The sequence below is a fragment of the Equus caballus genome, chromosome 14 (assembly GCF_041296265.1).
Source record: "Equus caballus isolate H_3958 breed thoroughbred chromosome 14, TB-T2T, whole genome shotgun sequence".
NCBI classification, from domain to species: Eukaryota; Metazoa; Chordata; class Mammalia; order Perissodactyla; family Equidae; genus Equus; species Equus caballus.
This window is the reverse complement of record NC_091697.1, coordinates 27,713,313-27,738,615: the sequence shown is the minus strand read 5'-3', so window position 1 is coordinate 27,738,615 and position 25,303 is coordinate 27,713,313. Positions and strand designations below refer to the sequence as shown.

Below are 25,303 nucleotides of genomic sequence, written 5' to 3'. Positions count from 1 at the left end.
AAATGAGATAACGATAACACTTGAAGTGCTCACTATGTGTCAGCGCTAACTACTTTACAACTTTAGTTTCCATGAAGAAAACCAAGCTTGGAGAAATTATCAACTTGCTCAAGGATCAGTGGGGAGTGCTGGGCCTCACATCCAGATTCCTCCCGCTGCAATGCCGAGTCCTCATCCAGCATGCCAGCGGCTCTCAAGCCTTACAGCATCAGCTGAGTAGTGGATTAAAAATGCAGATTCCTGGGCCTCGACCAGAAATTATGATTCAGTCAGTCATTAACAGAGTTCAAGAATCTGAATCTTAATAGGGTCCAGGAAATTTGGAAGCAGGTGGTCTTCAAACCACATTTTGGAAACATTGCACAGGGCTATGATGAAACAATGCAATTATTACTTTACAATTATTACTTTAAAAGCCAAACGGAGAGAAATTCTAGGGTGGACCAGGGATAGAGGAAAGAAGACTATAGGATTTGTGAGCTCTGCCTCTGGCTGGTTCTCAGAGAACAGGCAATCAATGACAGGGTCCAGATGAGGCTGGTGACGGTGGAGGCGCATAGACAGATCTGCGTGTCTTGAGTAAACAGTCTTTCTAAATAAACAACAGTGAGTCAAGCTAAAGAATGTGTCTGTCCCTCAGGGTTTGGAGGCTCTGGGACGCTTCAGTGAAGATGACTGCTGGGGTGTGACTTTGAAAGACGTACGGCAAAGTCATCTACTTCAGGAACGGGCCAGGGCTATACCTGATGCAGCCAACCCAATTCCTGGGAGAGTATTTGGCCTCAAAACACTAAGGAATGTGGTCAAAAGGGAAGTTCAAGTCCAGGGTCAGCGCTCTGCTTAGCACAATTAGCAATGATCCACATGATTAGGTTTCAAGAATATCTGTTCCCAGATTTGTCCCTCTTCAGCCATCCTGATTGCCACCATTAGAGTCACTCTTTCAGGGTCTTTGGAGACAGGTGGATTTTAATTGGTTTAAGGAATTTCAGCACTACAACCTGCCAGTGCATCAGCAAGGATCAGATTATTGATGCATGGCTTCCGGACACACTACCAGAACGTTCCATTTACTTCTGCTCCTGCAGCAGGCTCTCCCCAGGGAGTGGGAGGCATCGCCTAAGTCAGATGCCCTGGGTTGAATCTGACCCAGAGATGGTCTGATTTAGCCTGCACGGTGTGGACACTGGTGTTTAAAAAGATTTTTATTAGATGCCAATATCTCAAGATTAGATGATTTCACACAGAAATCTAAATTTCTTGCTTCTTTTGGGAAAATGAAAAAAAAAATTGTCAACACTGGGCTTATAGGCAACTGCTGGAACCGGCTAGAACACACGTTCTCCAGTTAGCCGCAGTTCCCACCACTTCCTGTCACTCCATGCACAGCACTCAGGCTGAGTCCAGTTGTCATTTGTCAACTCACAGCACATGAGCTTAGACTCCTTTATTGAAGGGTTTATCTTCAACATGAATCCCCAAGACCACCAAACCAAACCCCCAAACCTTCCCTCCCTTCCAATCCTGCACGCCAATAGCCCAACTGCGAGAAAATCTCTCTCTGCGTCAGTGAAGGTGGACGGATGTGCGAGGATAGGGTTCAGAATATTAATATTTATTGAACTTCTACTTTGTGCCAAGTTCTATCTTAAGTCCTTTCCATTTGTCATCTCATTTAACTTGCACGTGAAAATTTATGGCTTAGTTAAGGGTTAACCCTCTTCATTTTATTGAAAAGGAAATGAGGCTCAAGGAGAAGCAGTGGCATGCCCAACATCACCAACTAGCAAAGCACAAAGAAGAAACTCCAACTACTGTATTGTACTGGAGAGCGGGGGTCTTTCCAGGGAAAGAAGTGGGTCGGTAACTCTTCCTTTAAGATGGCTCGACACAACAGTGGGGTTCTCTAGGAGTTTGTCGGACTAGTTAAGCAGGTCTGCTGGAAACCAGAGAGCAGACGTTCTATATAAGAGGGAAGCTGTAACTCAGCTCCAGTCTGTTGTTGAGTAGGACTGAGCACCCAGTGTTAACACATCTGACTTTTCCAGAGAAGCTGAAAGTCCAGATTTTTCAAGCAAAATTTACCAATTTTTGAAACCCCATGAAGAGGAAATAAAACCTGTTTGGAGGTGAGAAATCGTCCACAGTTTTTGATTTTCATTAAATGCTTTTCTAAGTTTAGGCAGCATTGCATAGTGGTTACAGGTTCAAGATTTAAACTCTCTGGGCTCAAATCCCAGTTTTGCCACTTACTAACACGTGACCCTGGGTAAATCATTTCACTTCTCTGTGCCTCAGTTTTATTGTCTGTAAAGTGGGTAAGAATCATAAGGTTGTCATGAGGATCAAAGGAGAAAACAGGTAGAAATCAGTAAGAACTGTGTCTAGCACATGGTCAGGGCTCTATGAGAACTTACTACGTCCTGTGAGGAATGATGTCTCTGTTTGAGGCTACTGCTCCTGTCTTGAGACAGCCTCTGTTTATTGTGTGTGTGTAGGGGGGTAGATATGAGTGTTTCAGGTTAAATTATGGGCTTTAGAGGGATCTCAGAACAAATACCCCATTCCTGAGCCCAAGAAATAGTGTTGCCTCTAAGAGCAGAAAAAGAAGGGCAACTTCCATAATAAAATGCTAATTAGCTATAAAATTTCAGAACTGCTGCTGGACCACGCGCTGTGTAAACCAAACCTTATTCACTGGGAACTTATTTGTCTGGCTAGGTGGCTTCCTGGCAGACACAGTACCTGAGAACCGATCATCGGCATTTAGAAGTAATTTAGGTTTGCACACTTGTGCCTGGGGACTGGCTGTAGAGAGAGCTTTAAAGGAGAATGTTAACAATGGCAAATAAATAGCTGCCGGTCTAAATGGACACATTGTAACACAGTGTCCATTTACAGAGCTGAAAGCTTGTGGCAGACACGGAAGCACTCTGGTTCAGCGGGCTCTGTGCATAGGGATTTGTCAATTCTGATACAACAACGCGCTCCAGAACACCACCTCCTATAAAGACCCCCACCACCATAAGTCCTGGCCAAGATCTCAGGCTCTGAAAACCAGTCTTGCACTCTGCACAAACGACATCTTTATTCACCCAGCAAATAGTTTTTGAGCGCTGTGGCTGACCAAGTTTTCCGCCCCCGAGTCCTTAAGAATGCTTCTTCCCAAACCAGCCATTTCCCTGAGATGCAAAGCAGTCTGTCTGGTGCCGCAAGCAGGAAGAGAGATTGTGTAGGAAAGCTGGCTGAACTCAGACCTGCAGCAGAAATCTCCAACTCGTCCCAAGGATGTCCAGAAGATCTCAGAAGCCCTCAGCCCCATTCCAGAAAATATCTACCCGTCAACATCCAACTTTCTCTTTTCCTTTCCTCGGAAAGTGAGCCCAGCCCAGCCCAGCCCCTCAGCTTCGTTAGCCAGCTTCCAGGTGCTGAGATGTGGTGTTATTCTGACCCTCTTTTCTGCACTCCCCCACCAGGCCCTGGCTGCTTGATTCTGCGGCTGAGTTTTGTCTCAAAGACGAAGCCTAGCTCCTCCCTGATGGAAGATGGTCTGAAGAATCACCACACTTTACAATCTCAACTGATCTGAAAGGTTATCTATCTATCTAGGTCAGTGATTTTTCAAGCCTTGTTTGTTTTTAAATAGGATTCTTTGTTACACAAAATCTCAGTTGACCCCTATTGTCTAAAAGAGACTGTTTAAAACTTTATCATCATTGAAAAGTAACTTTTCATCTTTTGGCTCTTGGAGCAGTAGAGTTGCTCAGAGCTCACACTGAAATCTAAGGATCGCAGCATGTGGATGACTTATTTTAACAGAGGAGAAAACCGAGACCAAGAGCTTAAGTGGCAGCTTCAGGGCAGCATCAGGATTGGTGTCCTCTTGCAGCTGTCACAAATTAGCACAAATGCAGTGGCTTACAACAACATGAGTGTATTTTCTTAGAGTTCCAGAGGTCACAAGTCCTAGATCAGCGTCACTGGGCTAAAGTCAAGGAGCAAGCAGGGCTGCGTGCCTTCTGGGGTCTCTAGCGGGGCCTCTGTCCGTGCCTTTTCCAGGATAGGGGCTGTCCTCATCCCCCACATCCCATGATCTTTTCTCCCTCTGCTTGCAGCACATGTCTTCTTTCTTATAAAAACCCTCTGAATACATTGGGTCCACCTGAATAATCCAGGATACTCTATCCATCCCAAGATCCTTTATTTAACCATATCTACAAAGTCCCTTTTGTCATGTAGGGTACATATTCACCTATTCCGGAATTAGGATGTGGACATCTTTGGGGGGCTATTATTCAGCCCACAACAGGTAGGCAGCAGTTTAGCAGAGCTGTGAGCAAACCCAGGACTCCCGGACTCTTTTGGTAACTTCCGTGTCTTGATGGGGACAGGGGGAGGGAATGAGGTAGGGAAAGTACACCTTCTTTTTCTCTGACCTATTTTGCACCTGGCCTATTACAAGCCGTAAACCAGAACAGGACAGCACCACCGGAGGAAAGAAGAGAAGGCATGATGCTGTTAAATATTTTTAAGAGTTAGGGTTACCTCGGAGCAGAACATTGTAAATATAACCTTTTTCTTAGGATATGTATTTGTCTAGGAAGGGAAGAGTGAGTCCATTAGATGGGATAATTTCGGCCAAATTAATTCTCAGATGAAATAAAAGCAACAATAATAATAGTTACAGTCATGCGTCGCTTAATGACGGGAATACGTGCTGAGAAATGTGTCATGAGGAGATTCTGTCGTTGTGCGAACATCATAGAATGTACTTACACAAACCTAGATGATGTAGCCTACTATGCTATGTGGTACTCATCTTATGGGACTACTGTCATATTTGTGGTCCGTCGTTGATTGAAATGTCATTATGCAGTGCACGCCCATACGTTGATCTTCATAACAACACCATGAGAGGGTAATATTATTTTCACTTAACATATGAGGAAACTGAGGCTACAAAAGAGTTATGTAATTTGCTTAAGATTGCATAGGGGGTAACAGCCAGGGTTTGACTCCAGGCAGCCAACTCAGAACCTGAGTACTTAACCATTACCTAAAATCCTTGGAGTTTATACACAAGCCTGGGCCTGGGCTGGTTCTTTGAACCACATGTCTTCTGTGAAGGAGAGCTGTTGGGAAGAAATTCTAATGTTCCTACCTCAGGCTACGGGTGGAAAAGCTGGGGCTGGTCCTGGCTTTCCTGCTGATTTGCTTAGGGCACTTAAAACTTGCAGGGTGTCACTTACCCTCTCTCAAAGAAGACAAAAGAAGACTCATGTTGTTAGAGTCTGAAGAACTGAATAAATATAAGCTATGGTGAAGGGCTGTGAGAGGATTAAGGGATTTACCTGTACATTTAAAAGCTCACAATTTAGGGCTTGGGAGAATGGAGGAAGCGATAAATGGGTGGAGGATGGAATTTTAGGGCAACAAAACTATTCTGTATGTTACTACAATGGTGGTTACACATCATTACGTATTTGCCAAAACCTACAGAATGTACAACACTAAGAATAAGCCCTAATGTAAACTATGGATCTTACTGAAATGCATCAATATTGGTTCAGCAATTGTAACAAATGTACCACAGTAAAATGAGGCTTACAATAGGAGAAACCATGCGTCTATGGGCAGGGGATATATGGGAACTCTGTATTTTCCACTCAGTTCTTCCGTAAACCTAAAACTGCTCTAAAAAGTAAAGCCTGTTAATTAAAAAAAAAGAAGTCACACTTTCAGACAATCTTGATGGTCTTCTCAGCAATTCTTGCCCAATGGTGGGCATCTCAGCCTGTCTCTGCCTGGGGACTTAGCTGGTGCTGGAAATCAGAAATGCTCTTCCAGCATTCCCCACTGATCTGCACCTGCTGTTTCCTACAAGACATCTCTCCGTGTTTACCAAATCTCAGAGTTTTTCCCAGCTAACCACTCAGAAAAACACTGAGAATCCAGATGCATCTTGGGACACTGTCCCAGCCTCTCCACTGACCAGCACGGTTGCCTTGAGAGAGTTCCAGAATTTCTTTGAGCCTCAACTTCCCCATCTCTATCTAGAGGCTAATAAACATCTTCCTAACGATCTGGCAAGGCTGTTGTGTTACTTAAACAAGATAGTACCCACGAAGGCTTTGGGTGAACCACAGAGTATTATTACTCACACATATAAGGCACATACTTCCCTCTCTTACTCCTCACTAGTATTGTTCCCTTTTATAGATTAAGAGATTGAAGCTCAGAAAGATTAAGTAATTTGCCCAAAGACACATAGGTCATACACAACAAAGTTGGAATTAAAAAAAAAAATCAAGTCTGACTGCAAAACTCATGCTTTTAATCACTACACTACACTGACTCCGATGAGATAAAGAATCGAAACACCAACGGTTATCAGAGACTTAAAGTGTGGTCTCCACCGTAAGACTCATCTGCTCTCTTCTTGAAACTGTTTCATTTCTCTTTGGAGCTAAAAATTTCCAGACCAAAGCTCAGTCCTATGGAGAACGCCTCATAAGACCACTGAGCCCAACTCTGAGGGGCCCCGAATCACTGAGCCTTCCTGCCAAGGTGCAGGAGAGATGGGATTCTATTTTCCACGCTTGTTTAAAGCCCCTTGCTACTGTGGGTTTAGTGCTCAGAGGGGTTAAATACCCATGACGGGTTGAAAAAGAATTTTGTCCACAAATAAAAATGTCCCAGATAATAAATGTTAGCACTGGGGTCAGAATAATGGTCTCCATTACCCCAGCAAAACATGAGGGCTTCTCTGGGCTGGTTCTTGCTGCCTTGTTTTTATTCTTCGTTGCTCCTAGATATAATCGTGCTCTTTCATCCAGGGTTTTAGTGGTTCTCTCCGTGCTGGGGTCTCTTTGTTCTGAAAGCCATCCACTTATTCATTTACTCATTGTTTATTTAGCACCTACTACGTCCCAGGGATAGAACGAACTCTTGCAAATGAAACAGTGAACAAGACAGATTCGACCTCTCCCTCTATGTAGCTTGCAGGCTGTTGGAGGAGAAAGAGAACTGAGCAGACAGTTACAACTTAGGGTGGGGGGTTATAAGAAATATTGAAAGCCCAACAGAGGGCCTCTAACACAGTCTACAACACTGTAATCTGGCCTGGAAGGGATTCTATTTGTCACTATGCAACTTCCAACTCTAGGCCCAACTTCTGGGATTGGGGTACTGACCACTCCCATCTCTTTGCCTTTGGATAATGCTGTGTAGTATCTTTCCCAAACCAGTGGGCTCTAATTTACCAGTATCTCCTACTATTTTTCCCATTTCAGGGGACTGACTTTAATAAATCAACTGGAATTTATTGAGCACTTACATTCTTGGCCACGGGGCAGATACAGACGAGCGCTCTAGGGGAGTATTTATCATATTACACACTCTCTGTGTGTCTGTTTGCCTCCCTCTGCAGAGGAGATTTCTCAAGAGCAGGGACTGTGTCTTATTCATCTTTTGATTTCCAGGACTTGCTTTGGGTCTGGCAAGGGTCAGGGCTCTGTGATGATTTGTGGAAGGAAGAATGGAAAAACGGAAAAGCAGAAGGAAGGAAGAAAGGAAGGGAGGGAGGGAGGGAGAAAGGGGGGAGGAAGAGAGAGTGAGAAGGAGAGAGGCAGGCTGACATGATCCCTTTCTTTGGATAGCTTGTTTGGGTGGCACTTAGCAGATTGGGGTCCAGTCCAACTTCCTCCAGCAGCGCTTCTGAACCTGACACACTCAGCCAGGAATGCAAAGGAGGAAAGGCTGGAACACCTGCTGCACCCCGGGAAGGGGATCAACCAGCATCTGCTTGCCTCCGAGCAGATTTTCCCATTCCCCCTTCCAAGAGGCAGCGTCGCTTTCATCGGGAGAGGCAGGCACTGGTCCCGTGTTGGAGTTCACAGATGTGCCTTGCACTGAAGGCCCCCTCTGCCTCTCCTGATAAGCCCTGCAGACAGGCTCTCAGCTTACCCACCTGGTCAGCCCCCAAAGCCCACTGGCTTTCTCCGGCAGGTCTCTGCCATCTGACGCTGCCTCTTCAGGTCCACTTTGCCTGCTTGATTCAGGACCCCATGATCTCTAACAATTGTACAAGTCTTCTCTGGACACCCTGACTTTAGTCTCTTCTTCTCGGCAATCCACCGCCCCCAGTGATGCTGGAGCTGTCTTTCTTAAATGAAAATCTGATCTCGCCGCTCCCCTATTAAAAGCCCTTCAGTGGATCCCTGTTGCTCTGTGGATCTTGGTGTACAAGGTCCTCCCTCCCTCCCACTCCCCCACGCCCTGCCTACCTACCTCACTCACCTCATCTCTTCATTGCCTCCCTTGCTCCTTATGCTTCAGCCATGAATCTCTGGCAAGCATCAACTCTTTCTCTTGCTTTGCTCCCTTTGCTCAAGTTGGTGATTTGTCACATGCTGTTCCTTCTGCCTGGAATGCCCTTCCCCTGGATGAACTCCTGCTCATCCTTCAAGACCCAACTCATGTCACTTCCTGAGTGAAGCTAGAATGAGGCCTGTCTCCCCAGGCTTTCCCACATCTTTGTCCTTATCTCCATCAGAGTCCAGCCCATGTCCTGCAACTGCTGGTTTACTAGTCTGCCCCCCTACTAGACTGTGAGTTCTCCAAGTACAAGGATGGTGTCTTATTCTTTCTATAATATTATTTTCATATTAAAAATTTTAGCAAGAGTGCCTGATTTCTTGTATGTAATAGGCCAACCACAAATACTTCAGGAATTAATGAACAAATACATTCATTCGATGCATTCTTAATCAACCTTACTCTCCGCCATGAACTGTTTGGGCACTGTGATTCCACAGTAACTGAGACAGGGTCCCTGTGTACACATGTTCATTCTTGTGACGTACAGAGACAGGTTGACAAGTAAATAAACAAGATATTTTCAGAGGGCAATAAGTGCTCTGAAAAAATAAAATTGGGTAATGAAAGAGAGGAAGGCAAGTGGGGGCCGGGGGAGCTGCTTCAGATGAGTCGGGGAAGGCCACTCTGAGGAGCTGACGTTTGAGCTGAGATCTGAAGATCAGGAGGAGTTGCCATGTGGGCATCTAAGGGCTTAGCATCCCATGAAAAGGGAGCAGCATGTGCAAAGGCCCTGAGGCAGGAAGGAGCTTGGGGTGTTCAAGGGACAGAATGGAGCACGGGAAGGATGATACGAGTGAGAGAAGACCAAGATCATGTAGACTCTTGCAGGGCATGATCAGCAGCGTGGATTCTGTTCCAGGTACAGTGACAGAATGAACAGCCGCCCAGATTAGCAAGCAGAGATGCTACTAACGAATAGGTGCTTCGTGTTCCTCCCACACCTCCCTCACCCTGACACAACATTACCGGTAGTCTGCTCACGGGCGGGCGGAGATAGCCCTCATTAATCTCGGGAAGGGGGAGGGCAGTGCAGCAACTCAGACTCACTGGAGAACACAAAGGCCGCCTGCCCAGCTTTGTTTTGAAACCGTCAATTCCAAATTCTGCTAGCTGGCAGAGACAGGGGTTATTGATTTTCCCTTCTGGAATGCATGTCCTACAGAGTCCTCGCAAATAGAAACTGAAAAACAGAGGAAAACATGACTACCGAGAAAGATAGGGCAAGGGGACATTTTTTAAAAACAATCTATACTGGTTTTTGTCTTTTTCTTATTATGCTTTGTTGGATTGTGGCTTGTCATCTCTTTTTTTCCAATTCATTTCTTTTTTCCTATCTCTGTGTCTTTCCGGTTATTCCCTCTCTCCTACTCTGTGTCTTTGTCTGGTACCTAGCACAGTATTTGCATAGAGTAGGATGTCATAGCTGTGCACTGAATGTTGGTCCATCCACAGGTCAGTCTCTCTGAGTGTCTCTTTCTCCAGCTCAATTTGTCCATCTAACTGCCTGTCTCTCTTTAAATACAGCATCTCCCCCTTCCAGAGAGGCAGCAGTGTGGGATCAGCCCATGAAACCAGCCTTTAGTAATTGCCTAGAGTGGGATCCCTGGCTAATTATTTTCTCTCTCTTCTTTGGAGAAGCAGGAAGCAATTAGGGGCTTCCTTCCGCTGCCTGGGAGGCAGGGTGCCAAGTCCCTCTAGCACCAGGATCACATCGGTGGCTCCCTATTCCCACAGGGTTCAAAGGCTGCCTGCATCCTCACGCTCAGTTCTCTTCAAAGCTGCACACTTGCCTGCTCACTTCCGTGAATCAGCCTCCACTTGTGAGCGGCCTCCTTGGCTACTTTGTCATTCTTCCTGTTGCTAGCACGGCTGAGCGGGGAGGAAGCTGGGTGTAAGAGGGGTCTATGCACAGAGTCCAAACAATGGTTGGGTGGGTCACAAAGGGCAGGCTAGTGGGGAGGCTGAGGCCCAACTGTGTCTGCTGATTTTTACCAAATTACACCAACGGACGGAAACTGAATTTTGCCATCTGGAAAATGGGGGTATCACAGTCTCTTCCTCTTGAAGGGAAATGTCAGGACAAGCAAAGAAAGTTTATGTCCAAACTACAATATTATAAAAAAATAGATAATCCTTGATTTTCTTCTCTTAATGAAGCACGTGGTATCGTGGACAGGCCCAATTGTTGTCATTTCACAGCCTGATACTCCAATAATTTGTCTTCTACTCCTATTATCCTTAAGTAACGGCAGAGTGGAGTTACATTCTCTGGGATCACACAAGGTAATGGAGAAGGCCGGGCGCCGGAAGGTGGGTCTCAAACAGACCGATGACAGGGACGTACCTTCCTGAGACTTTAAATCTGCTACTCATCACTCACAAGAGAGACGGTCTACATGTGGGTAATTGAGGTCTGGTAGGAGCAGTGTTTCTTTAACAGGTTTTACACAAACTTAATTTCTACAAAGTGTCTCCTATTTTACAGGTACCGACTTATACTTAAACGTACAACTTCAATTATCGCCTCTACCCAGGTGCCTCCCCTCCTTCAACCTGCTCCTCAGCTCCGGTCCTGTATTTCCAATTACCAACATGACATTTTCTCTTAAGGCTGTAAGATTATTTAGTTTAACTCCCTCTTATTAAAACCATGGAAGCTGAGGCCATAGACGGAGCTGTAGCCCACACACCACAGTCATTCAACCAGTAGGAACAGAAGGGGACGTGAGGTCCACTAATTTCCCAACATACAGAAGATGCTCCATCCACACGGCCCGTGGAAGACTTGACATCACTTCTTCATACCCAACTCGTGCTCTTTCTGCCTGGGTCTCTTCCTCCCGGCCTTTCAATCTCCCTTGAGTGGAAGCTCCAAGAAGACAGAGCTCACACATCTACATACCTTACTCTCTGTGGTTGCCCCCAAAACTGGCATTTAGTAGCTCAAAAAACATTTTGATGGCTGCATGGATGAATGACTGTGAATTTGCCATCGTTCTCTATATCGTCTGAGCTTGGAACTCATCATCTTCCACTTCTCTTCTCCTGGCCTCTAATAATGAGTTATTGTTTGCCAAGTTCTGGTGACTTGGTCCTCATTGGGGGGCTTATTCTGGACTCCTCCTTTCACTTCTGACTCTCTCTCCTCATATCTGACCGCAGTCTCATCTCCCACCCCTGGCCTTTCCTTTTTCCACCTCCTCCTGTCCTAGGTTCCTCTTCCAGAATAAAAGTCTTCACCCTGATCTTTGCCATGTCAGAAGCCATCCACATTCTCAGTACATCTAAAGTTTGTACTCCTTGCAGGCAAGACTCCCTACCACCTGGTCTCACCTCGCTTTCTAACCTTATCACCTGTTTTTCTGCCTCCTAATGTCCCCACTCCCATGCGATGGCTCTGCTCGGGCCCTTGAAACACATACCTTATACAGGTGTGCCTCTACACTGTGCACACACTGTCTGCCTTGTTTGCTCTGTGAATTCCAGTCACCATTCAGGCCCAGCTAAAGCCTTCACACTTCTAACAGCAACAAAGGAATACAGCAGTAACAGTAGCCACAACTTTCTAAATACCTTCCATGTGCCAAGCACGGTACTAAGTTATTTATACACCTTATTTTATTAGCCTTCACAAAAACTCAAGGAAGTTAAGAACAATTCTTACACTTATCTTACAGTGGAGGAAATCTAGGCTCACAAGTGTCAAGTAACGTATGGAAGGTCACGGACTTAGCATGCAGCACAGCTGGACATCCGGCATAGATCTATCAGACTGCTAAAGTCACGTTGCTAAGCTTTAGGCTGTACTGCCTAAAGCTAGTTTTCTTCTCTGAGCTCTGATGGCCCTTTACTCTGCATAGCCGCTCATTTGCAAGTTTTCACGTGGGCCGTTAAATCACTAAACATTCTCTTGTATGCATGCCTCCCAACCCCAGTTTTACCGTAAGCCACCTGAGAATATGAGTTCTACCTCTTGGCCTTCTAGGTTTTGGCCAACAAATGTAAGCTGACTGACGTGATTAGAAGTGTAAAGGAACTGATCCACCACTTTAGTCTTGTTGGGTAAATTCATCCTTTAAGCAGAAAGCTTACACCCGCCTCTCCCCCCAGGACCACAGGCTGGCACTGGGTATAAATAAGAGAAGATCCTAACTGTGCAGGCCCTGGAGTAACACGTGTCCGCGTGGCCTGCAGCAGCAGCACCTGACAGTAGCTCCTGAGTGACTCAGGAGCCTGTGTTTGCAGAATCTGGAATCTTTTAGCTCTTGAGGCCTTTATGAAGTTAGAGCTATGAAAGGAAAACGACAATAACAAACCCCCAAAACCCCAGCAACTATTGAGGACCATTGTGAGATTTAATCACTTTTTTGAGAATCACAAATGTAGGTGGTAATTACATAGCCCTGCTTCTATGTCACCGCAATATTCTTTTGGTTAACTGGCCCATTTAAGATTGGAGCCATGAGATATGACAGATGTACCACTTTATACATGTAAAATGCAAATTTGTGGCTCCATCATGGAGAAGCTGGTTGACCCTGAGTTAGACACTGTCTTTTTCTGATCCTCAGTTTCTCACTGCTGGCCCCTACAGTTTTAGAGGATCTCGAAGTTCCCCTCTTGCCCTGCCTTTCTGGGATGCTAATTAACATACCCTCATAGTTTTGGTTTCTGTGCACAATCTTGAGTCCCGTTCTCCACGGCTCTATTGGCTGCACCCCGCCTTCTCCTGCTCCTGGGCAAACACTCCCAGATGAAGGAGTGGGTAGCCTCCTATCTGGTAGCCCCTTGAAAAGTCCTCTCTGCCCCCTGCTCCCTTCACCCCGAGATGCCTCTGCCCTCTTGTGTACTTTGCATATTAAACACCAAAAGCTTTCCACTGAGTTCTCAGCAACAGGGGAGGCAGAGAGCCTGTATCTGGAAGCCATCACCAGCTTCCCAGTGCACTAGAATCCCTGAGGTCCTTATAGGGGAAAATGACAGCAGACATAGTTCTTAAAAAGCCTCCTGCAAGACTTCTCAAGTTGAACTTGAGCCTGTGGAAGAGGCCAGAGGGCAGAAATGCCTGCTCAGACAAACCAGACCTTCTTCTGGGCCCCTCTCCCAATACATGTTCCAAATACATGGCCACAGCAGTACACATGGCCATGTAAAATTCAGAAAGCACACTCCTTTTGAAGGGAAGGGCCCAGGAGTCACTGATAAGCAGCAAACAGTGGAGCCCAGGCAGCAAATCACAAAGGTTATTTGGCAAGTTCAAAAGCGTAGTGATGGAACAGTTCTGCATCGACCACAGCAACGGGCATAGGAATCTGCACGTGGTAAAATTACATAGAACTGCACATGCGCGCATGCGTGCGCACACAAAAGTCTGTGTAAAACTGTGAAATCTGAAGAATAAAGTCTGTGGATCGTCGATTGTCAGTTTCCTGGTTTTTATATTATATTGTAATTAGGTAAGATATCACCATTAGGAGAAAACTAGGTAAAAGGGTACGTGGACCTGTCTACTGTTTTTGAAACTTCCTATGAATCAACAATTATTTCAAAATAAAAATTAAAAGAAAAAACACCTAGCACCTCGTCCAGTGGATCTGGCCATGTCTCCCCAGGTCCTGGGATACAAATCTCAGTGTTCTCTCACAAGATCCTATTAGTAACGGTGAGAACTTCACCATCATGATCTTCATCATCTTCCTCCTTCTCCTCCTCCTCAAGGCTCCCGTTTATTGAATACTGACTATGTATGAGGCACTGGAGTTTAAAACATTTTCTTGTTTGCATCTACACACCCTCCAGGCTATCATCCCTATTTTATAACGGGATGAAGCTGAGTTGAGCCCCAGGCCACTGAGTTGAGCCCCAGGCCACAGAGCCACAGTGGGGCCGGGCTCTGACCCAGGTTTGGGGCTCTTATGCTCACACTTGGGGACAAATAACCAGGGAACAGGACTCTGTGGAGCTGTCCTGGCATCTGACGTGTGTGCCCTGGAAATCGCTAAGCACATCCCTCAACCTGTCTCAAAGGCGCCTGGACCGAGGCAGCACGGGCACAGTGATGCCGCCTTCCTGTCCCGTCCCTCACCCCTGCTCTGGCCAGAGAGCCACCGCCGCAGCAAAGCAACAGAAACAGCACTTACAGGTTCTTCACGTCGGCGATGCCGCGGAACGCCTTCCTCGGGATCCCCAGGATCCGGTTTTCGCTCAGATCTCTAAACAAGAAGAGGAGAGGCACACTGCATTAGCCACAAGGCCGCCTTTATCTGCATCTCATTATGATAACAAAACCCCTGGGGGCTGCCTCTGCGTTCAGGAGGGTTTGGGGGACTGTTTAGTCTCAGGCCCCAGGCTGCTACAAGCCTGCACATTGTTCCTCTAGTGATGGCCTTTGCTGAAATGGTTACCAGGCGGAGCAGCTCGCCTCCAGGGCGGGCTCTGTGGGTGGTCTCGCACCTCCAGGCCACGAGCCAAGATTGGGTTATTTGTTGCACACACTGCACCCAATTCTCTGTTTTGCCACCTCCCAGAGATGACCCCTGCCCCCTCCCCCACAACGTCCCTCCCCCACAGCGGGGTCAACATCACTCAATCTCCCATCTCTCGGGGACTCTCCGCCTTTGTCATCTGGGATTGGAACGGAGCCAGAGCCGGGCCATCCTGATTTTCTGATGGGGGATGATCACTTCCGCTTATTCTAGAGCCCCCGAGACCCCTGGGGCCTCCTGTATTGTTCTAGTGACAGGCATGATGAATTCAAATTGCATTTCCCCAAACCCATCCAAAATGGGGGTCCCCCTGGCACCTCATCTAGCATTAAGCAGTACTAACATGTTGCTCTGAGGAGGCGGGTAAGAGACAAAGTAAGTGTCAGGTCTCGAAACTGGCTCACACCTAAGTCTTGTGCCAGAGTCCTCTTGAGGAAGCCCCAAAGCCTCAATTTCCTTTCCTGAGACCCATGCAGCTTTTGTCATTTTGATTTCTGGTTTTATTTTTTGCCAGACCAAACACACGCACTTGTTCTCATTCATATCTCAAGTTTGCTTGGGATCTCAGTGAGCAATCAATCACATATACACACACACACATACACACACACACACACAGACCCATACATATCAATCATATGTATATCTATAGATATAGGTATATATCTCCATTATTCTGGAACACAAAAACCTTCAGATAGTAAGTAAAAAAAATTACCTACCTACCCAGACATAACCACTGTTACCAATTAGGAGTAATATGTATAAATTTCACCAATATGATCTCAGAGTATATAGTCTGTTATAACTTCTTTTTTCACTTATTATATTGAGAACATCTGTTCATGTCATTAACACTGCATGTATGCCAACATTTTTAATGGCTGCATATCATCCAATGTGGGGCTATATGATCCCACATTGATGGGTATTTATTTATGTATTCATTTGCCATTTAAGGAAACACTAGGATGAATTTTCCTGCCCACAAATTTTAGGGACATTTCCTTGATATAAAGTCCTCAAAGGAGTCACAGGGTAAACACATCTTTAAGTGCTGAGCTGTCCTAGAGACAGACTGTACCGGTGAATGCTCCCACGCTGATTTCAAAACATACCGCTGACTCCAAATATATTCGGAAACAGAGGTCAGACAATCATCCTCCACTAAAACTAGGGCCATTGAAATTAACGTTTTGCAAGGGGGCAGGAGAGAAAATAGAAAACAGAAGAGCGGCATTCACTTTTCTGCTCTCACCTGCTGAGATGAGCTGCCACACTCTGAGGGCCTGGCTGAAACTCCAGACTCTTGGGGGCTGCCTGGGGCCACTGTTAGGCCCCTAGGCAAGGCTCAGAGTTGGGGTAGGGTGCAGATAGGAATCCTAGTGGCTTCCGGGGCTGAATAACGGGGTGCCCTCCATCTCAAATCCAGTTTCCTCTGCCTGCAACTGATGTAAGTACATTTAGACGCACAATGAGCCCCATTGCAGGCTCCCTCGGCCGGGCCTGATTCAATGAGCAGGGCTCCAGCCTGGAGTCGGGGCGCTGAACAAAGCCCAGGATGACAGCAGGGGTCAGGCAGTGTCACCAAGGCCACTCCTCTGCTCTCCATCAGCCTCCAGGAGAAGGGGGCCCAGGTCCTGTCATCCTGCTAATGCAATTTCCACCAGGCATCTGGGCTGTACCCAAGGCTCCAGCAGCCACAATGGGTCCAGTCTTTTCTGCCAAGTGAAGGCTGGTCTCCAGGACAGCAAGCCCCTGCCTGCTAGCCTCCCAGGCTTGGCTGCTATCTTTGGCCGCTCTGGGAAACAGCTCAGGTCACACTTCTGGCAAATGGCCGATGACCAGGATCAGGGGCAGGAGGTACACACAGGAGAGAGGTTTAGAACTGTCAGCTCGAACCATGCCCAGAAGCCAGAAGAAGGGGCATAGATTCCCATAATGCATTAACCCTTTGAGTTCAAGGCGCTCAAACATACTGAAGGAATAGCAATTGTACGAAGGTTCTGGTTTGCAGTATGATGGGCTGAAGAGAGTAGAGCAATATTTAAGGGGAAAAATCTGGTGGAGTTGCTGAGAAGTCTCCACAAAAGCAGTCACATAGGCAAAATTCTGCACGTGGGTGGGGCAGCCACTTGGGTTCCCGTTCACTATTCTGCTGTAAATACACCCAGTCGTGCTCCTAGTTTAAGGAGCCCAGATTAGAGCACAGCTTTCTTCCCACCTCCCTGCCATGACTTTCATCCTGCCGCAACTGAGAAACACAGGAGATTGTAGGGAATTCATCTGTTCCCCATGACAATCTGCTTGTAAATTTTATTAATTTTATTTTCCATTGAGCCTCTCTTCTCCGGCTAACAATACCGCTGCCATCCATCTGCAGGATTGTATACTGATTTCATAAATACCTCCAGTGGGCTGACAAACTGACAGCTTTAATGGTGTTACTGATGGGGCGTGGAGGCGGGTTCAGGTCTGGGTGCTTCATTTTCGGTAACCGTCCCTTCACAATGATCTCGGGGCCTTTGTGAGGGTTCCTAATAGTGTGTTTATCTCAGCGTGATGCCAGAGCATGGAGCTATTGCTAAGTACTATCCTTGAGCGAGACAAGAGCCACCATTTGCCTCTGACACTTAAATAAAAAGAACAAAATCTATCCGTCGTGCCCAAGAGTCTAGTTCCGGCCAATTGTTTGTTGGGGGTTTAATGCCTCACCCTTCCTGAGGGAAAATGCTCAGAAGTGACTAAGGAAAGGGAACTTGCTTTGTTTTTCTTAAACATTAGATAAAAGACATGAGGTTGGAGTAGGGGGAGAGAGTGAGAGGTGCGCTGGGGTTTTCCTGGGAAATAAAGGCGGACGACTCGTGGGAAAGGCTTTCTTGGCTGGGAAGGGGGGCTCCAGATTGGGATGCCTTTTTAAATAATTAGGACTCCGAAGGAAAGGAGAACTGCATTAGCTAAAGTGCATTTTCCTGCTTCCGGAAAATGATTAACCGACTGATTATTCCATCCCAAAACACAAGACCAAAGAGGACTTATTAAGGAGACACTAAGTCAAATAGGAGTTGGCAAGAACCAATATATTCCCCTTCCAGCCAACCCCCTCCAACCCTTTTTAATTTACTAAAATGCTTTGGACGCAGATTAACTTTCTTCGCAAATTTATTATTGCTTCATCTACCTTGAAACGGGAACTGCAGACACTTTGATAAATGGATTGAAAGGTTGTCTAGTTCCAATGGAGCTTTTGAAATGCTTCCCCGGCTCTCCCTGCAATGTCAGGCATGCTTTGTTCTCGGAGCATGAATGCTCTGAGTGAATGACAGTCCCCACCTTCACCCCACTCCTGCCCACCCCATGTTTACCAGGCAAGATCGCCAGACAAGGAGGAGGAAAATGGTCTCCTCTTTGCTCTGGTGGGGACAAAGTGCTTGTCTTAGTCACATTCACGCTACCAGGAAGTCCTATCTGTTCAATGGCAGTTTGTGGGGGGATTTGCTCCTAGATGTCGATCTCAAATTATTCAGAAACTACAAAATGGGATGTGGATGTTCTCCCAAAACTTGGGGAATTCTTGTTTCTGAAGTGGGTGAAGCCACTAACTAGCTACATGATCATGCAAACTTACTGAAATGCTCTATGCCTCAGTTCCTCCATCTTTACAGTGGGGCTATGTATTTTACTGACCTCATAGGTTAATTGTGAGGATAGAATGAGCTGACACATGGCACTTTGTACAGTCCCTGGAACCCTGCAGGCATTCAACGAATGGTTGCGTTTATTTCTTGAACTTTCCCCCCATTTAGCCCTGGATTTACATTGCTGAAAACATCTTTTATCATCCTCATCCTCAGGACGTATGCATACAATTCTGCAAAGAATAAAAGACATAAACGTTGCTAATATCCCTTCCATAAAATCTGAGGGAGGTATTAAAGTCTCCCTCATCTATCATCTGGAAAGGAGTAGCCATACTTGATTCTAGATTCTTTTGGATGAAACAGGAGAGCTTGATTCTGGAGAAAAGATCTGTCTTAGGTTGGGCTCTCTCAGAAGCACCCAAGAGAGATGCAAATTCCCCAGCTCTGCCTGCTCTCCATAAGGCTGGACGAGGTGACTCCAGCATCTCAAGGACAGATTGCTGAAGAGGTTCCCAGCCATGACCTTTGGCAAAGTCCAAAGAAACACGAGATGAGAGGCAATGCCACTAAAGGGGTCTCAAGGGATCCAACCCAAAGCATTCATAAGAAGGCTTCAAGGACAGTTCTCCTGAATGAGGAAGTTCTCAAAAGATTAAAACAATCTTTCCTGAAAGATGACATATCCAGGACCAAGGATCAAGAGGCCATGGGGGAAGCTAATTGAGCAAACAAAACTAGAACAACCCAATCTGGTACCTTCTTTGTCTACCTCCCCAAACTCCTTCACTGACACCAATCAGGTGCCTTTTTAGTAACATTTAAAAAAAAATCTATCAACTCTTGACTAGACAAACTAAAAGAGGGGATGATCTTTGTTCTTAGTGCCATCAATACTGACACCTAGCAACCCTGTGTACAGCAGAATGGAACCCTGTCTGGTCTTTTTGCACCATCTTCCCATCTTCCAGCACTGTATTATTCCAGAGTATTATTGAATACTCTGCTGCTGTTCCTAGGCTTTTCATGGCCAATTATTTTGAAAGTGGGTGGCCAGGTCCTTTTTCATAGTCTGTCTTAGTCTGGAAGCTCCGATGAAACCTGTCCATCATGGGTGACCCTGCTGGTATTTGAAATACTGGTGGCATAGCTTTCAACATCACAGCAACACACAGCAGCCACAGTATGACAACCAACAGGTGAGTGGTGTGGTTCTCTGACAGGGAAACAAACTCAGGCCGTGGTGGTGAGAGCGCAGGATCTTAACAACCAGACACCAGGGGATGATCTAAAAGCATTTACATTTGGAACCATTACTGGATTTGGGATCAACGTAGTGGATTACCACTCTGATTCTCTTTGGCCTGAGTATGTATTAAAATTACTCTCTGTGTTGCTGCCTAGTGGGAGGAAACCTGCCCATTGGTGCAGTAGGTATCAATCAAAACTCACTTAGGGATTTTAAACATTTCTGATGAATAATCCACGAATCTAAAATTTCTTGTACTCTCAGTGCTACACCCTATACAAAGCTGAACCCTGCTTCCCCCACCCCCAACTCCTAATATATAGTAACTGTGACACATCACTCGGCTCTAGGAACTAAAGAGAAAGATATCGCTTTGCTTCCCTTATTTTATACAACAGGAGGGACAGACATGCAGGAAAAATTGTTCCCTGGGGACTTTATAATGTAGACTTCAGGGAGGATTCATCTTAAATGGTAAATCTCTTCTGCAGGCAATTTATCTTAATAAGCAAGATTAGATGTTTGCAGTTGGGTCACTGTCAAAACCAAATGAGCCCAAGCATATGTCCTGGCTAAGAAGCCCTGGTACCTCCAGCTGGTGTCTAGTCAATGGCATCCTTTGTCCGATGGAGATGACAATGGAGTAACTGAATCATTTCCTGAAAGAACCGCCACCTATCTCAGGGATCCAGAGAATCAAAATATCAATGGGGGACAAAAGAAACAATTATTTCCCACTGCTCCAGTTGGGTTTCTGAATATTTCATTGCAGCAGGAGTTTACATGGCTTGCTCCCTTGATGTTAAAAAGTTACCGAATGAAAGATATCAATAAAAACTCCTTCCATTCTGCTTTCTCTGACCAGCTTGCTAGAAAAGTCCTAGTCATACCATTCAGATGTTTCATACTGGTGGCTTAAATGTCAGTTCAGACTCTTATTTCACTCAACCAGAAATGAATCGAGTGCCTACTATGTGCTACACTATGTTAGATGTTGAGATTCAGAAGTGAACAGAACCAAGTTTCTGCCCTCCTGGAGTTTGCATTCTCATTGATCCCAGACACAAAGAAACAGAGCCTTTACATACATGGATGTAAAATAAACATCTAGACACCTCAAAAGTAAGAGCTGAAGATTGACTGCTTTTTCCTTTTCAGCAAGAAGAAAGCCTGTCTCTAAATTCACACCGCAGATTGTTCTTAAGCACCACGGAAAATAGTTCACAGCTTTGTTTTATTCGAGGCCCAAAATCTTTTTAGTTTTGGGGGGAAAAAAGGGGAAAGATGCCAATCTCCATCCCCGGGACTTGCAAGGATGCAGGCTTGTTTCCTCAGGTACTTTGGTTTTGTCTTTCAAAGTGGACAGTTTGATAGAAATCAGGACATTTGGAAGAGGTCGTTGAGGGTAGGAGTGGCACAGGACAGCTGTTCTCACGCTGCGGCTCGTGGTCTATCTGATCGGAATTTACTGACGGTGCTTTGAAAAAATCCAGATCCCCGGTTTTTAAAATTATTTAGGTATGATAATGGCATTGTGGGTTATGTTTCCTTCCATTTGTGTCTTAATCTTTGAGAGATACCTACTGAAATAATTAAGGATGAAATGATGATGTCTGGGTTTTGCTTAAAAATAATACAGAAGAGGGGGAAATGGGTAGAGGTACAGATGACACAAGATTGGCCATGAGTTGATACCTATTGGAGCTGAATGATGTGTCCAAAGGGGGTTCATTTATAATCTGTGCTTGACTTTTATATATGTGTGAAATTTTCACAATAAAAGAAATTTAAATGCAGATACCTGGGACCCATTCCAGACCTACTGAATCAGACACCCTGGGAATGGGCTCTGGAGTCCAAACCTTGAGCAACTTTGAGAACATGGGTAGCATGATTAGTGCATGGGATTAGGTGCCCAGTTCACGTCCCATCTGTGCTACTTAATGGGCTGTGTGTCTTCAAGAGCAAGAATTCAATTCTCTGAGCCTCAACTTGTACTTCTGTGAAATTGGGATAAACCTTGCGGATAATGGAGAAGTGCTTTCTACAATCTAATGCATTATATAAATGCAAATCACTGCCTTCATTTTATCAGCATGAAGTTAGCAAATGCAGCATCCTACTACTCTCTGCTCTATTCTGATTTTAGGGAAAATCTTGGGTCCAAGATGCAAAGGCCTCCTGTGTCTCAGGTTTGAGCCTGCGGCTGCTGCTGGGCAAAACAGCTATGGGACAGAGGGTCACAGGAGCTGGCTGAAGAGGGACAGAGTGACAACATCTAATCTGTATTTTAGAAAGCCACTAAGGGGCCCCGTTTGGAGGCCTTCCTAGAGGGGGTAAGAGTCCATGGATGTTTCCCTGGGATCCCAGAAATACGGCAGAAGAAAACCAAGCACTTTGCCCTCGGATTCGCCCAAACCTGTAGGGAGACTGGCTGACTGCGATTAGGACACTTCTGGTGGGGCCTCACAGACCAGTGATCTCCTACCGTTTCCCAGAAGGGCTGCAATCTAGGGGAGAAATCACGGGAGGGCAGGTAATGAGCAGGACTGAGCAGCTAGGCTGAGAGGCAGATGGAGAGCTGTGATGAGGAGGATCTGGTGTTCAAGCACAAGGGAGCGAAGAAAACCTCGGGGGGACTGAGGGCTGCGAGCTGCTACAAGGCTGCAAACGGAGCTGGGGCTATTGGTTTGCTCCACTGTCACCAACGTGGGCCCTCTTTCTATCTCTTTATGGGCAGATGTTCTAGAGATCACAAATGCATTATGGGTTATGCAGGTTACAGTAAATGAGTAAAGCAGGCTGAACGTGGACAACAAAAGCAGTGAGGCAGTGAAGAGGGGAATACAGGGCCCATCTGAATTAATTTCCCCCAAATTAAAAACAACCTTCTGTGCTGGCCAACAGAACACTTCAACCCATAGCTGAAGGGCGCAGAGGCCAATATCCCTCCAGCGGATATCTGCTAATTCTATCAATGTTTTTTAACCATACTTTTTTTGGTGAGGAATATTGGCCCTGAGCTAACATCTGTTGCCAATCTTCCTCTTTTTTTTTCTCTCCAAAGCCCCAGTACACAGTTGTATATGCTAGTTGTAGGTCATTCTAGCTCTTCTATGTGGGATGCCACTACCTCATGGCTTGATGAGCCATGCATAGGTCCACACCCAGGATCCGAACCAGCAAACCCCAGGCCACCAAAGCAGAGCATGCTAATTAACCACTCAGCCACAGGACCAACCCCAGATCTGCTAATTCGAGAACAGTGCTGTCCCATAGATATATAACATGAGACACTCCTGCAATTTAAATTTTTCTATTAGCTGCGTTAAGAACAGTAAAAAGGAAATACCTGAAATGAATGTTAATAAAGTGTTTTATTTAACCCAATATATCCAAAATATTATCATTTCAACATATAATCAATATAAAAATTTACTAATGAGATACTTTACATTCTTTTTTTTATACCAGGTCTTCAGAATCTGGTGCATTTTATGTACATCTCAGTTGGGGCCGGCCACATTCCAAGTGCTCAATAGCCACACACGGCCAGTGTCTACTGCACTGGACAGGGCAGTTCTAGGAAAAGGCTAGGAGTTGGACGTTGTAGCTCTGAGTCCACTCACAGCCAAGAGAGAGAAAGAGTTTTAGATGTTGGAACTAATCTAAAGGAGCCCAAAGTGGGTCTCCTTGGGGAGTTCAGGTATACAACAGGAGAGGGGAACCAAGGGGAGCCATTATAGAAATCTTTGGGTTTAGGAAAGAAAGCCAGAGCTTTAAATATTCCAGTCATTCAGCCATCCCTCCTAGGAGCAGTCGTAAATCCTTCCAGCCATAGGATTTAATTTGAGCTTTTCAAACCAACACCCTTCCAGGGCAGGCAGGGTTAACCAATGCTTCCAGCCCAAACAGAAGCTTTCTTCATTTAATTAGCATATGCAAGTCCTAGGAAGGCTCTTTGTGTTCATGAAACAGCATCACAATTAACTGATCTTCTCCAGCAAATTGTACAGGGCTTGAGCTTCTCAACAGCTCACTAATCCCTGGGATTATCACAATTTAGCGACAAGGCAGTTACATTAGATGGGATTGGGGAGCTCTCATTATCAGCCCATTTGTGCCTTCTGTTCTGGTCCAGATTTCCCTGCGTCACTACACGGTCCAGGAAACATCACCAGGATTCCAACTACCAGCATCTGACTCGAATCTGCACATCCATCCCCATGCACCCTTCAGGCAGTACAACTGCAATTTTGGTGCCCTTACATCATGGGCAGAAATCTGATGCTGAAAATCATCTGATCATAAGGATCTAATCACATACCTGAGATAGTCGCCTGCCAATTTTTAGGCCCAATGAGATGTTTTCATTTAATTTATCGATCTTGGTTTGGGGGGAGGGGTCCACCTGGTTCAAAAGGATGGAGAGTGGTGTTTTCTCTCTTTCCTTTGTTTGAAGCTATGCATCTGCCCAATAGAGTTTGGGAAAGGGAGCCCATTTCTGTGCAATTCATTCTCCTCCCAGGCTGACATACTCTTCCACTCCCTCCTTCCCCCTCTACCCTCTCCCTGGGCAGCCCTGTGAAGCTTTCGACCTAATTTGATTGTCGTAGCTGACGCTGTCAATCTGAAATCCAGTAGCATGTCTAATGCTGGCTGGACAAGGGGAATGCAGGGGGACTTGAGGGGGAGGCAAATTCATCTTGAGAAGTAGCTTTATGTAAATCGATCCTTTGGCCGAAAGCTGGAGCCAAGCATTTGCTGATTAATTGGAGAAGAGTCCTTGTTCCCGTGTCTTCTTTAGAGAGATGGCCCAAATTGAGTCCTCTCTTCTTTACAAAGACATTCCCATGCCAAAAAGCTTTTGCAATTAGGAGATGAAACCTTGTGAGTGAGGCGAGGGGGAGGTGGCTGGGGGCGGGGGGACGTTTATGGAATTGTTCTGAAATGAAGTGTGTGCATTTGGCCTGCTTCGTGATTAATTGCTGACCTGGCCATCCTCATTTGCCTCCGAGACAGTGTTCTGATAGCCTAGGTTCTGAGGCATAATATCCCAAAGGTGAAGATCGGCTCGTGCAATAATTAGTGAAAAAAAATTAAGGGGGTGGAGACTGTGCCTTCTAACATCTTTTTCTTGTGGATTCCAAATTTATATTTTCCGTTACCACTTGGGTCCATTTCTGTTGGCGTCAGGAAGGAGGGAATGAGTCTGTAATTGACTCAATGTCCTCTTCCCTTTTCCTGAAAAAGAAAGCTCAAGCAAAATGGCTGACCATCCTCCAATGTGGTCCTTTTAACTCAATTGCTATCCCAGGGCACTGTTTAATTTGACTTTACCAAAAAGCTAAAGGAAGTTAGGGATGTGGGCACAGGCAAAAGTGAGCTTGGATCTGAAGAGATTGCTCATTGCTTCTCACTACATGCTGACTGGAGGTCGAGCTGGTAAGGTACCATGGTCTTTTCCACTGGCCCCCTCACTAGATTATTCATTTCATGCGGTCAGAGACTTTTGTTGAACATGAGGCCTGACGCATAGCTTAAAAAATATT

The 25,303-nt window shown here is 45.7% G+C and overlaps 1 protein-coding gene across 1 annotated transcript in view; it reads right to left on the bottom strand.

Moving 5' to 3' along the window:
• SLIT3 (slit guidance ligand 3) overlaps positions 1-25,303 on the bottom strand; it is a 587,661-nt gene that overhangs the window by 188,339 nt on the left and 374,019 nt on the right. The window contains exon 5 of the mRNA XM_023617271.2: positions 14,520-14,591. Within this exon, the coding sequence (XP_023473039.1) occupies positions 14,520-14,591 (72 nt within the window). The remainder of the gene's footprint in view (positions 1-14,519; positions 14,592-25,303) is intronic.